This window comes from Bos javanicus, chromosome 24, assembly GCF_032452875.1.
Source record: "Bos javanicus breed banteng chromosome 24, ARS-OSU_banteng_1.0, whole genome shotgun sequence".
In the NCBI taxonomy this organism is placed as follows: Eukaryota; Metazoa; Chordata; class Mammalia; order Artiodactyla; family Bovidae; genus Bos; species Bos javanicus.
In genome coordinates this window covers 20,338,106-20,353,523 of record NC_083891.1, presented here as the reverse complement: position 1 = coordinate 20,353,523, position 15,418 = coordinate 20,338,106, and the positions used below count along the sequence as shown (strand labels likewise).

The window sequence follows — 15,418 nt, the reverse complement described above, 5'->3', positions numbered from 1 at the left end:
GTGCTGGCAGGTGGGTTCTTTACCACTACTGCCACCTGGGAAGCCCATTTCAAATTGGTAAGGGAGGGATAAAATTGTCATTATATGCAGATGGCATGATACTATATACAGAAAACCCTAAAGACCACACAAAACAAGACTGGAATTGATAAATTCAGCAAGGTAGCAGGACACAGGAATCAGTTGCATTTCTTTAAACAGACAATGAAATACCAGAGAAGGGAATGTAAACAGTCCCTTTGAAAGTCACATCCGAAAAAAAAAAAAAAACAACTTAGGTATAACCTCATCAGGAAAGTGAAAGACTTATATGCTGAGAACTATAAAACATTAGTGAAGGAAACTGAAGATGATTCAAAAAACTGGAAAGCTATCCCATGCTCTTGGTTTAGAAGAATTAAAATGGTTAGAATGGCTATACTACCCAAGTGCAATCCACATATCCAATCTGATCGCTATCAAATTACCCAAAACGTTTTATACAGAACAAGAACAAATAGTTCTAAAATTTATATGGAACCATAAAAGATTCAGAATTGCCAAAGCAATCCTAGGGAAAAAGAACAAAGCAGGAGGCATAACCTTTCTAGACTTCAGTTCAGTTCAGTCGCTCAGTCATGTCCAACTCTTTGCGACCCCATGAATCGCAGCACGCCAGGCCTCCTTGTCCATCACCAACTCCTGGAATTCACTCAAACTCATGTCCATCGAGTCGGTGATGCCATCTAGCCATCTCATCCTCTGTTGTCCCCTTCTCCTCCTGCCCCCAATCCCTCCCAGCATCAGAGTCTTTGCCAATGAGTCAACTCTTCACATGAGGTGGCCAAAGTATTGGAGTTTCAGCTTCAGCATCAGTCCTTCCAATGAATACCCAGGACTGATCTCCTTTAGGATGGACTGGTAGGACCTCCTTGCAGTCCAAGGGACTCTCAAGAGTCTTCTCCAACACCACAGTTCAAAAGCATCAATTCTTTGGTGCTCAGCTTTCTTCACAGTCCAACTCTCACATCCATACATGACCACTGGAAAAACCATAGCCTTGACTAGATGGACCTTTGTTGGCAAAGTAATGTCTCTGCTTTTGAACATGCTATCTAGGTTGGTCATAACTTTCCTTCCAAGGAGTAAGCGTCTTTTAATTTCATGGCTGCAATTACCATCTGCAGTGATTTTGGAGCCCAGAAAAATAAAGTCAGCTACTGTTTCCACTGTTTCTCCATCTATTTCCCATGAAGTGATGGGATTGGATGCCATGATCTTCATTTTCTGAACGTTGAGCTTTAAGCCAAGTTTTTCACTCTCCTCTTTCACTTTCATCAAGAGGCTTTTGAGATCCTCTTCACTTTCTGCCATAAGGGTGGTGTCATCTGCATATTTGAGGTTATTGATATTTCTCCCAGCAACCTTGATTTCAGCTTGTGCTTTTTCCAGCCCAGCGTTTCTCATGATGTACTCTGCATATAAGTTAAACAAGCAGGGTGACAATATACAGCCTTGACGTACTCTTTTTCCTATTTGGAACCAGTCTGTTGTCCCATGTCCAGTTCTAACTGTTGCTTCCTGACCTGCACACAGGTTTCCCAAGAGGCAGATCAGGTGGTCTGGTATTCCCATCTCTTTCAGAATTTTCCAGTTTATTGTGATCCACACAGTCAAAGGCTTTGGCATAGTCAATAAAGCAGAAATAGATGTTTTTCTGAAACTCTCTTGCTTTGTCCATGATCCAGCAGATGTTGGCAATTTGATCTCTGGTTCCTCTGCCTTTTCTAAAACCAGCTTGAACATCAGGAAGTTCACGGTTCACATATTGCTGAAGCCTGGCTTGGAGAATTTTGAGCATTACTTTACTAGCGTGTGAGATGAGTGCAATTGTGCGGTAGTTTGAGCATTCTTTGGCATTGCCTTTCTTTGGGATTGGAATGAAAACTGGCCTTTTCCAGTCCTGTGGCCACTGCTGACTTTTCCAAATTTGCTGGCATATTGAGTGCAGCACTTTCACAGCATCATATTTTAGGATTTGAAATAGCTCAACTGGAATTCCATCACCTCCACTAGCTTTGTTCGTAGTGATGCTTTCTAAGGCCCACTTGACTTCACATTCCAGGATGTCTGGCTCTAGGTGAGTGATCACACCATCGTGATTATCTGGGTCATGAAGATCTTTTTTGTAAAGTTCTTCTGTGTATTCTTGTCATGTCTTCCTAATATCTTCTGCTTGTTAGGTCCATACCATTTCTGTACTTTATCGAGCCCATCTTTGCATGAGGTGTTCCCTTGGTATCTCTAATTTTCTTGAAGAGATCTCTAGTCTTTCCCATTCTGTTGTTTTCCTCTATTTCTTTGCTTCAGACAATACTAAAAAGCTATAGTAATCAAAGCAGTGTGATACTGGTATAAAAACAGACAGATATATGGATCAATGGAATAGAATAGAGAGCCCAGAAATGAACCGCACACCTATAGATAATTAATCTTTGATAAAGGAGGCAAGAATATAAAATGGGGAAAGATAGTCTCTTCAGCAAGTGGTGTTGGAGAAGGGGAACAACCAGCTGCATGTAAATCTGTGAAGTTAGGAGACACCCTCAGATCATACACAAAAATAACTCAAAATGGGTTACTGACTTAAAACTATAAGACACGACATCACAAAACTCCTAGAAGAGAATATGGGCAAAACATTCTCTGACATAAATCATACCAATGTTTTCTGAGGTATCCCAAGGCAAAAATAAACAAATGAGACCTAATCAAAATTAAAGCTTTTGCATAGCAAAGAATACTATAAACAAAAGGAAAAGACATGTGTTCCCCAAGCATCCAGTATCGTGCATCGAACCTGGACTGGCGACTTGTTTCATACATGATAGTATACATGTTTCAATGCCATTCTCCCAAATCTTCCCACCCTCTCCCTCTCCCACAGAGTCCAAAAGACTATTCTATACATCAGTGTCTCTTTTGCTGTCTCGTATACAGGGTTATTGTTACCATCTTTCTAAATTCCATATATATGTGTTAGTATACTGTATTGGTGTTTTTCTTTCTGGCTTACTTCACTCTGTATAATAGGCTCCAGTTTCATCCATCTCATTAGAACTGATTCAAATGAATTCTTTTTAATGGCTGAGTAATACTCCATTGTGTTTACATACCACAGCTTTCTTTTTTTATTTTATTTTTTTATTTATTTTTAATTTAATTTTATTTTTAAACTTTACATAATTGTATTAGTTTTGCCAAATATCAAAATGAATCCATCACAGGTATACATGTGCTCCCCATCCTGAACCCTCCTCCCTCCTCCCTCCCCATACCATCTCTCTGGGTCGTCCCAGTGCACCAGCCCCAAGCATCCAGTATCGTGCATCGAACCTGGACTGGCACCTCATTTCATACATGATATTTTACATGTTTCAATGCCATTCTCCCAAATCTTCCCACCCTCTCCCTCTCCCACAGAGTCCATAAGACTGTTCCATACATCAGTGTCTCTTTTGCTGTCTCGTACACAGGGTTATTGTTATCATCTTTCTAAATTCCATATATATGCCTTAGTATACTGTATTGGTGTTTTTTCTTCTGGCTTACTTCACTCTGTATAATAGGCTCCAGTTTCATCCACCTCATTAGAACTGATTCAAATGAATTCTTTTTAATGGCTGAGTAATACTCCATTGTGTATATGTACCATAGCTTTCTTATCCATTCATCTGCTGATGGACATCTAGGTTGCTTCCATGTCCTGGCTATTATAAACAGTGCTGCGATGAACATTGGGGTACATGTGTCTCTTTCCCTTCTGGTTTCCTCAGTATGTATGCCCAGCAGTGGGATTGCTGGATCATAAGGCAGTTCTGTTTCCAGTTTTTTAAGGAATCTCCACACTGTTCTCCATAGTGGCTGTACTAGTTTGCATTCCCACCAACAGTGTAAGAGGGTTCCCTTTTCTCCACACCCTCTCCAGCATTTATTGCTTGTAGACTTTTGGATCGCAGCCATTCTGACTGGCGTGAAATGGTACCTCATAGTGGTTTTGATTTGCATTTCTCTGATAATGAGTGATGTTGAGCATCTTTTCATGTGTTTGTTAGCCATCTGTATGTCTTCTTTGGAGAAATGTCTATTTAATTCTTTGGCCCATTTTTTGACTGGGTCTTTTATTTTTCTGGAATTGAGCTGTAGGAGTTGCTTGTATATTTTTGAGATTAGTTGTTTGTCAGTTGCTTCATTTGCTATTATTTTCTCCCATTCTGAAGGCTGTCTTTTCACCTTGCTAATAGTTTCCTTTGTTGTGCAGAAGCTTTTAAGTTTAATTAGGTCGCATTTGTTTATTTTTGCTTTTATTTCCAATATTCTGCGAGGTGGATCATAGAGGATCCTGCTGTGATGTATGGCGGAGAGTGTTTTGCCTATGTTCTCCTCTAGGAGTTTTATAATTTCTGGTCTTACGTTTAGATCTTTAACCCATTTTGAGTTTATTTTTGTGTATGGTGTTAGAAAGTGTTCTAGTTTTATTCTTTTACAAGTGGTTGACCAGTTTTCCCAGCACCACTTGTTAAAGAGACTGTCTTTAATCCATTGTATATTCTTGCCTCCTTTGTCAAAGATAGGGTGTCCATATGTGCGTGGATTAATCTCTGGGCTTTCTGTTTTGTTCCATTGATCTATATTTCTGTCATTGTGCCAGTACCATACTGTCTTAATGACTGTGGCTTTGTAGTAGAGCCTGAAGTCAGGTAGGTTGATTCCTCCACTTCCATTCTTCTTTCTCAAGATAGCTTTGGCTATTCGAGGTTTTTTGTATTTCCATACAAATTGTGAAATTATTTGTTCTAGCTCTGTGAAGAATACCGTTGGTAGCTTGATAGGGATTGCATTGAATCTATAAATTGCTTTGGGTAGTATACTCATTTTCATTATATTGATTCTTCCAATCCACGAACATGGTATATTTCTCCATCTATTAGTGTCCTCTTTGATTTCTTTCACCAGTGTTTCATAGTTTTCTATATATAGGTCTTTAGTTTCTTTAGGTAGATATATTCCTAAGTATTTTATTCTTTCCGTTGCAATGGTGAATGGAATTGTTTCCTTAATTTCTCTTTCTGTTTTCTCATTATTAGTGTATAGGAATGTAAGGGATTTCTGTGTGTTGACTTTATATCCTGCAACTTTACTATAATCATTGATTAGTTCTAGTAATTTTCTGGTGGAGTCTTTAGGGTTTTCTATGTAGAGGATCATGTCATCTGCAAATAGTGAGAGTTTTACTTCTTCTTTTCCAATTTGGATTCCTTTTATTTCTTTTTCTGCTCTGATTGATGTGGCCAAAACTTCCAGAACTATGTTGAATAGTAATGGTGAAAGTGGGCACCCTTGTCTTGTTCCTGACTTTAGAGGAAATGCTTTCAATTTTTCACCATTGAGGATAATGTTTGCTGTGGGTTTGTCATATATAGCTTTTATTATGTTGAGGTATGTTCCTTCTATTCCTGCTTTCTGGAGAGTTTTTATCATAAATAGATGTTGAATTTTGTCAAAGGCTTTCTCTGCATCTATTGAGATAATCATATGGTTTTTATTTTTCAATTTGTTAATGTGGTGTATTACATGTATACCTGTGGTGGATTCATTTCAATATTTGGCAAAACCAATACAATATTGTAAAGTTTAAAAATAAAATAAAATAAAATTAAAAAAAAAAAGGAAAAGCCAACTTAGGTACAAACTGGGAGCAAATATTTGCAAATGCTGCGACTAACAAGGGCTTAATTTCCAAAGTATACAAAGAGCTCACACAACTCAATAACTACAACGACAACAAAAAACCCAGGGACTTCCGTGGTGGTCCGGGAGTTAAGAATCTGCCTGCCAATGCACAGGACATAGGTTCAACCCTTGGTCTGGGAAGATTCCACATGCCTCAGAGCTACTGGGCCTGTGAACCACAACTACTGAGCCTGTATGCTGCAATTACTGCAAAACTTCCCCCAATTCAATATGTCTGAAGAAAATGTTCTATTGGCTATCTCAGTTAGTTAAAAATCTATTTCTCTCGTGCATATCCTTTAATTCTTCCAGTCTGCTGATGGCTATTTATCCAGCTCTACAACTGTATTCTCCTCAATATCAGTCTAAGCTAAGTGGGAACCCCCAAAAGTTGCATTTTCCAGGAGGCAGATTAGTTCCCAGTGTCACTAGATATAAAAAGCAGTCATGGAAGGCATGCTACAAATGAATAAACCATGATATCATAGGTAAAACTGGAACAAATGCACCAAGTCATCTTAGAGAATTCTGGGAAATATCCAGTATAAGACACAGGAAGACAATGCCTCAAAAACTACCTCAATAAATAAGTGACATAATGACACAGCTTTAATGGTGTTCCACCCCAGAAAATGCATTCCTGTCCTCTCATCCTCCCATCCTGACCTATGAACCTGGGTTTCTAAGCTAGGAATCTCCTCTTCAGCAGACAGAAAAACTTGAAGTTCTCATTCTTACAGAGTCCCAAGGCAGTTTTCCCTAAAGGCCTGACTCAAACCTTTTAAGAATAAGAAGGGATGTAATCCACAAAGTCTACAGGCCTGGCTGGCAGAGCCACAGCTGTGCCAGCACAATCAGCTAGTAAGAGCTTAACAGTAGACGTTGCTCTGGAATTTCATTTTCTCTTAGGTAATGTGAGTAAAAATGGGAGTGGAAGCTGAGTGAGTCCATGCTAAGAGCTGAGGTGCTGCTGAGCAGAGGTCATGGAGAGAAACCTTAATAGCAACTACTGATATGCCAGTGAAGCCACTGCTCAGCCCTGGGAGGGTGGGAGCTCTTCGCAGGGACTGACCATGCCCACATTCCTGGGGGCTGCTTGGCTGGCGAGGGCAAGGCTGACATAGTGTTGCCTTCCGTAGGAGGGGTAGTCTGGTAGAGCAGAAAGGGCATGTGCTTAGAGGCAGACAATATAGCCTCTGCTACTTGGTAGCTATGTGGCCCAGGACAAATTCTTTGACCTCTCTGACCCTCAGATTTTTCATTTATAACACAGAGATATGGACACTGATCTTGCCAGGGTTATTATGAAGATTAAATGAAATAATTTACCAGATATGGCAGCAGCACTCACTCAGTGACAAGGTGACCTTGTGCTCCCTAGTCAGATCCATTTGCTGCTTGCTACTCGGCCACAGTTATTTTCCAAAACAGAAATATGACTTCTCTATTTAAAACATTTCAGTGGCTTCCCTTGGTAAATGTAAAGAACAAAATCCTAATGATCTGAGAAGCCCTGCATGTCCTGGTCCTTGTCTATCTCTCTCCCTCATTCTTCTGTGCTCTAGCCACATGGACCCTCTTTATGCTCTCAAAAATGTAATCCTTCCTATCTTGAAGCCTTCACACAGGCTCAAAGCATCTTCTTCACATATCTCATCTATCTGGTTAAAAACTTCTCATAACTTCTTTGGGAAAAATATTCTGCAACCTCCAGACTAGGTCAGGGCTCCTGACAATGCTCCCTTAACCTTTATTTCACAGAGCTTGATCTGCTTTGTAATTATACTTGGGATGACTTATACTATGTCTCAGACAAGATCAAGAGGTAGGAAACTGTGTTCTTTATTGATTACCCTTGAATCTCTAGGACTCAGCATCAAGCACAATGCCTGGCCCATTTTAGGAGGTTAAATCTTTTACTGAATAAACGAATGAATGAAAGTTTAGAGGAGGGTTGGAAAGCATTCGCTATTAATCTGGTTAGTACTTCTCTGCAACACTTAACCACGTTCTGCCCAGCATGCTTATGAATATTTAATTCCTTCTTTCCTTGCTGGATTTTCAGCTTTGCCGTGTATATATACAACTTCAAATGTTCCACTGCCTCTTTAAGACGGGCTCAGAGGAGATGCTCTGTGTTGGGGAGATGGTATGGAATGGAAGGGAGCGTTAAAAGCCCTGAACAGAAACAGAGAGAAAGATGAACTCTAACTTGAAGGCTGTGGCCTGAGATAAGAAAAAGTTTCCTGTCCAGTCTTTCCTTCTCAGGGACATTTAAGTTGACCACTCTTTGTTGGGAGGTGAGGATTCAACAGGTTGACACTTACTTGTTCCCATGAAGAAATCATATGACGTTCAGCAGGTGGCTTTTCTATGATGGTCACCTCTGTCACACCTGGGGATGATTCTGGAAGAGGAAGCAGAGAGTAGAGTAGTTGGTCCATTCTCACATATTTCTACCAGAAAGGTTGATGAACTGTTGAAGTCTGCTCTAGGAATACCAGATCCCTCTAAGGAGCATTTGTTACCCCTGTAATAAAAGCAGCTGGTCCCTCAAAAGCAGTCAGTCCCATAAGCTAAGACCATGTAGTCTTCTAGTGATAATTATGCCAGTATCCTTTCCACATAGCAAAGTTTTCCTCAGGTTTTCAGAAGAGTCAAATCTTGGGATGCAGCAACAGCCCGATACACTAGCTGAGAAATCGGGACTCCACCGTCCTAGTCATGCTTTGTGCATTCACCAGCTGTGTGACCTCAGATGAGTGTTCACTTCCTTCTGCATTCAGTAAGACAAGAATTACAGTAATACTTTCCTCAATAAGTGAAGCAAAAACAGGAATGAAGAAACAGAAGAGGAAACGGAAATGAAGATACTTTGGAAAAGTGAAAAGTACCATATACACAATTTTTCTTCTGCCTTCTGTTCAAGGTTCTTTCTAATGTGTTGGGAAGCATGGTACTGTGGTAGAAAACCAGTGAGCTTCAAGCCATTTGACCTGGGGTGAGTCCTTGCTATGCCCCTGACTGGTTAGGATGGAAGACACTGTTTTATCCCTTTAAGGGTAGTCTCATTTGGCACTGCTCACCAAAACTAAGACAGTAGATAATAAATGCCATTATTCAACTTTACAGCAAGGACACCGAGGTTGAGAGGTTAAACCACAAAGCCAATCCTCTGACTCCAAGTATGGGTCTAGCTGAAAAATGAAGAATATGTTCAAAAGTCATTACATGCCCCCTGGCATAGCCAATTAAAGCAATTATCCTACACAAATGCAGAGTCTAGCTTTAATTAGTCTTGGCAACCCACTACTCCACCTGCAGTTAAGACCGAAGAATACAGAATTCTTGGCCCACAACACAGCTGGTTACATAGGGATGTCATCTGACTATACTCACAGTGCAATCTAATGCCTAGGGCTACAAGAGGACAAACACATAATGTAAGTACCTAACATTAAGTTTTGCTGAGGCATCCATTTCAAATACATCCATCTTGAATAAACAAATTGCCAGTTGTATGATACAGATACTAACTAAACAACTAGATGAGGAATGAGGCCACCCCCAACTCACAAAGTTCCCCTTTTAGAAAGCCCTGGGTAACCTGGATAACTGACTACTTGAATGAGCCACCTTTTCCTTTCAGATGTCCTAATTCCCCCTCTTAAGTTTTAAGTCCACCAATAAAGTGTAAACCTGCAAAACCCTAGACACACAATTCTGGGGCTCTAATAAAAGCAAAGACCCAGGTCTGCTCACTCACTCCCAGCTATCTGGCTGTGTGGCTGTGGGCATACCATGTACCCTCCAGAACCTGTGTATAATAAAAAAATGTTTTTTCAAGGTTCCCCGATGGTTGCTGCTGAGGTATATCTTCAGTCATAACAAAAGCCACAATGTTTGGTCCAACCACAACATCAGCTTCAATGTGGGAAATCTCTGTGGGGCTCATCCAAGTAGTATAGGCCTAGGTGAGTGCCTCAGGTATTCCTAGCCAACAGCAACACTATCAGTAAGTAGGCTGAGAGAGACACAAACACACCATTCTTCAGCTTGTAACAGACCTGTGTGGAAGGGCTACAGGCTCAGACAGAACTGCTGTAATGTAGCACAGATGACAACATATCATTTTTAATCTTTGTAGATCTCCAGGATAGGACAACTGTTCAACATGCTGACTTTAAAAACTTTCATATAACAAGTTGCTTAGGAAGTGCCTACTGCAGAGAGTCTGCTATCCAATACTTCAGCACTGATAAGGAGGAAATACTGGGGGTGAAGAAGACAGGGCCACACAGTAAATTCCATTTGTATAATGCTGTATTTCTGGGGACTGATATGAGTTATCTCACTGACTCAACAATCATGTGGAGCAGGCATCATTATTTTAAAGATAAGGAAACAGGTTCAGATATATTACATTAATTATTTCACAGAACTAAATCTCTGACCACAGGTGCAGGTACCAAGCCTACTGTTTTCTCTTAGTAGTTAATTCCAACATGAGGGAAAGTTTTCTTCACACCACCAAGTAATTCTCAGACACCAGCTGAGTGTTCTACAATTCAACTCAATCCTGACTCTACCAGGAGAAAGCCTCAGATCCCACAAGAGCTCATTTCCACAAGCCTGCCCTTACTTCGGATGCTAACTGCAGGTCCAGGTTGTTATCTGTGCTTCTGACGGACTGGCTATAAATTAGGAGTTCCTATGATCCTTCCCTTGGGTTTGATGAGTTTGATACAGGGGCTCACAGAATTCAGGAAACCCATTTACTCACTGGAATACTGGTTTATTTTAAAGGATATTACAGATCAACAGGGAGATAAGATGTGTAGGGCTGGGTCCTGAACAAAGGGGCTTCTGTCCTTGCTGAGTTTGGGGCCTGGCACAGTGGCATGAGGAAGCGTCTGGTTAACCAGACTGGAAACTCCCTGCACTCTTTTGTTTTTTTATGGAGGCTTCATTGCACAGGCATGCTTGACTAAATAACTGGCCATTGGCAAATGACTCAACCTCCAGACTCTCTCCCCTCCATGTAAATCAGGTGGAGGAGTGAAAGTTCCAACCCGTTAATCCTGGTTGGTTCCCTTGGGAACTGGACCCATCTTTAGGTTACCCAAGGGCTTTCCAGTCACTTCATTAACAAAAGGCACCTTCTTTTATCACTTAGGAAATTTCAGGGGTTTTAGGAACTCTGTGCCTGAAATAGTGACAAAGTCTAAATATATATTTATTATAAATCATCATAACATGGATAACCAAAAAATCATGAGTATATTTAGAAATAATAGCAATAACAAGTTGTGTATGGTTTATTATTAATGTGACATGAGAAGTAGTATCTGACTCAGTTCAGATGCTCAGTTGTGTCTGACTCTTTGCTTTCCTGTCCATCACCAACTTCTGGAGCTTGCTCAAACTCATGTTCATTGAGTCGGTGATGCCATCCAACCATCTCATCCTCTGTCATTCCCTTCTCCTCCTGCCTTCATCCTTTCCAAGCATCAGGGTCTTTTCCAATGAGTCAGTTCCTTGCATCAGGTGGCCAAAGTATTGCAGCTTCAGCTTCAGCATCAGTCCTACCAATGAATATTCAGGAATGATTTCCTTTAGGATTGACTGGTTTGATCTCCTTGCTGTCCAAGGGACTCTCAAGAGTCTTATCCAACACCATTGTTCAAAAGCATCAATTCTTCGGCACTCAGCTTTCTTTTTGGTCCAACTCTCACATCCACATATGACTACTGGAAAAACCACAGCTTTGACTATACATACCTTTGTCAGTAAAGTAATGTCTCTTCTATTTAATATGCTGTCTAGGTTTGTCATAGCTTTTCTTCCAAGGAGCAAGCGTCTTTTAATTTCAAGGCTGCAGTCACCATCTGCAGTGATTATGGAGCCCAGGAAAATAAAGTCTGTCACTGTTTCCCCATCTATTTGTCATGAAGTGATGGGACTAGATGCCATGATTTTAGTTTTTTGAATGTTGAGTTTTAATCTAGCTTTTTCACTCTCCTCTTTCACTTTCATCAAGAGGCATTTTAGTTCCTCTCTGCTTTCTGCCATAAGGGTGGTGTCATCTGCAGAGCCCCCAAGATGATAGCTAACAGTGAATGATGCTGGATTTGTGATCTCCAAAGAAGATTTAGCTTCAGGGATCAGGTACCAGGCTTGATCACTCAAAGCTTTTGTGTGGCAGAAGTTTTATTATATAGTGAAAAAGGACAGAAAAAGCTTCTGACATAGACATCAGAAGGGGGAGAGAGGGGTTCACTTGCTACTCTTATCAAGGCCTTATATACTTTTATCAGAACCATTCCCACAACATACATTTTAAATGAACAAGATTAGAACTAACAATAGAAAGGTCTTACCAGATCCACTCTCACAACATACATCTTAAGGTAAGATTAGTCAGAAGGTTCTTGTTAAGAAGAAGAAAAATGTCCTTGAGCAAGATGCAGTTATTATATAATCATTCAGTTCAGTTCAGTTCAGTCGCTCAGTCGTGTCTGACTCTTTGTGACCCCGTGAATTGCAGCACGCCAGGCCTCCCTGTCCATCACCATCTCCCGGAGTTCACTCAAACTCACATCCATTGAGTCGGTGATGCCATCCAGCCATCTCATCCTCTGTCGTCCCCTTCTCCTCCTGCCCCCAATCCCTCCCAGCATCAGGGTCTTTTCCAATGAGTTAACTCTTCGCATGAGGTGGCCAAAGTACTGGAGTTTCAGTTTTAGCATCATTTCTTCCAAGGAACACCCAGGGCTGATTTCCTTTAGAATGGACTGGTTGGATCTCCTTGCAGTCCGAGGGACTCTCAAGAGTCTTCTCCAACACCACAGTTCACAAGCATCAACTCTTCAGTGCTCAGCTTTCTTCACAGTCCAACTCTCACATCCATACATGACTACTGGAAAAACCATAGCCTTGACTAGATGGACCTTTGTTGGCAAAGTAATGTCTCTGCTTTTTAATATGCTATCTAGGTTACCCCTTATCAAACTGTGCAGTTGGGGCAAATTCTAAACAGAAGATACAAAGAGTCCAAAAAAACTCAACTGCCACTTTTGAAGTAGTTTGTTGTTTGGTTACTGTGTCTGAGTCTCCAAGTTGCTAAGGCGCGTTGGACTCTTCCGGGGCCCCATGGACTTTAGACCTCCACAGACAGTGTGCAACCAGCACTGAGATCTAAACAGCAAAGTGGTGCAGCCTGGTGAGTACTCCACTCACCCTCCCCAACAAGAACCCTACAAAGCAGCCCCACCCCTGGCTGAGTTATACTCTAGAGTGTGAGCTGGCTTCTTTCCATTCTTTGATCAAATAAAACTTGCCTTTGCTTCTGACCAAACTTGGTCTCATCCTACTGGCTCTAATGATACTGGGCAGGAAGACCCTTTTTGGTGCCCAACGCAAAAGGGTTGGTAACAACAAAAGGCTGATTGTTTTGCCTACATGAGTGGCCCCCAATAAAACCCCTAGAATTTGGGTCTTAGGCCAGCTTCCCTGGGCAGAAACACTGCACACATATTGTAGCATTTCACCACTTGAGGAAGGAGTGTACTCTATGTGACCACTCACCTGTGGGAAAACTTCAGAAGCTGATACACGGCTTCCTCTGGATACCACCTGATATGTTAAAGGTCAGATTTCCAGGGTTCAACTGATTGATATAATAAACTATAGCTGGGAGTCCTGTCTGAGTCTTGTGAGTTCTTCTAATGAATCACTGAGACTTGTGGACAGTTGTGAGACACCAGAAACATGTATATATCTCTTCATTTTAAATATGTTTTAATTTTTTTGCTTTAGTTATGTTTTGGGAAATAGCAAATAGTTGGGTTTTGTGAGCCAGATTTAAAATCTTTTTCTATTACTAGGTGATTTAAGCTCATTCATATTTATTGTTACGAGGGTTATGTTTGGTCTCAGCCTTATCATTATATTTTGTAATTACATGTATCATATTACACTTGTTATGTTTCTTTTTGAAATGTGTATCGTTTGCTCTTTGCTTTAAAATATTTGGGGGAATGGACTGTTTTCTATTGCTTCATGAGAAACTACCACAAATTAGCAACTTTAAACAGCACCCAGGTCACAGTTCTGTATCTCGTAAATCTGGCACAGCATGACTGGTTTCTCTGCTGAGGCTGAAATAATTGATCTATATTTCTATACATCCAGGCAAACCGACTGCTCAAGTGTCAGCTGATCTATTCGCATTGGGTGCTCCAGGTCATCTTCCATTCCTGTTACTGGCAGAACTCAACTCCTTGTGGTGGTAGGAATGAAGTCTTCAGTCCTTGCCTGCTGTCAGCTGGGGGCACTTTCAGCGGCCATTATGATATACTTTATCATGTGTTCTTATCCATCTTCAAGCCAACAACAGCATAACAAATCTTTTCCATGCTTCAAATCTCTTTGACTTCCTCTTCTGTTAACAGCTTGTTGTAAAGTGCTCATGTAGTTAAGGATAATCTCCCTTTTTGCCAATTCACACAACAAATCACAGGTGTTATACTTCAGGAAATCTTGGAGGGCCATTTTTTGGGATTCCTTTTTATTAAAAAAAAAAAAACCTTATTGAGATATAATTCCACACCATAAAGTGTTCACCCCACTGAAATGTATACTTCAGTGATTTTTAGTATATTCACAGAGTTGTAAATCCTTTCATGAAAAAGTAACCTTGTACCATTTTCCATTCCCCACTCCCAGCATTCTGGCAATTTACTTTACATCTGTACATATAGATCATATAAGTGAAATCATAAAACACATGGCCTTTGTAACTCTCCTTTCAATTAGTTTTCAAGGTTAATCTATATTGTAGCATGGATCAGTACTGTATTTCATTTGCCAACATTTCCTATTGTGTGGACATACCACATTTTTCAATCCATTCATCAGCTGATGGACATATGGACTGTTTGTACTTTATTATAAATAATGCTTTTAAGAATATTTGTGTACATGTTTTTGCATGTAAGTGTTTTCATTTCTCTTGGGTATATATCCAGAAGTGAAATTGCTGGGTCATAGGGAACAATGTTTAGCTTTATGAGGAAGTGCCAAACTGCTTTCCAAAGTGGCAGTGCCATTTTGCATTCCCACCTGTAGTGAGTGAATATTCCAGTTTCTCCAATTCCTTGCCAAGACTTACGTTTATTTATTTAGTTTTTAAGCAGGCATCCTAGAGGGTGTGAAGTGGTATCTGGATTGGATTATTTGATGTTTTTGTAGAGTCATATGAGTTCTTGATAGATTTCACCCATAAATCCCTTTTCACATATGTGATTTGCAGTCTCTCCTTTTCTGTGGAGTCTTTTCACTTTCTTGATGGTATCTTTAAAAGCACAAGCATTTTTAATATTGATGAAGTATGATTTAGCTATTTTTTTCTTCTGTTTCTTGTACTTTTGGTGTTAGATCTAAGAATCTACTGCCTAATCCAAAGTCATTAAAAAACCAATTTAAGGCCTATGTTTTAGCACATACATTTATATCTAAGATCCATTTTGAGTTAATTTTTGTATCTGAATTGAGGTTGGGGTCCAATTTCACTCTTTTGCATGTGGCTATCCAGTTGCCACAAAATATGTTGAAAAGACTTTTCCCCTCATTATTTAGATATCTC

The 15,418-nt window shown here is 40.3% G+C and overlaps 1 protein-coding gene across 1 annotated transcript in view; it reads right to left on the bottom strand.

The window, feature by feature from the left end:
* The window catches only part of TPGS2 (tubulin polyglutamylase complex subunit 2), a 64,880-nt gene that overhangs the window by 37,222 nt on the left and 12,240 nt on the right, over window positions 1-15,418 (bottom strand). The window contains exon 2 of the mRNA XM_061400483.1: window positions 8,100-8,179. Within this exon, the coding sequence (XP_061256467.1) occupies window positions 8,100-8,179 (80 nt within the window). The remainder of the gene's footprint in view (window positions 1-8,099; window positions 8,180-15,418) is intronic.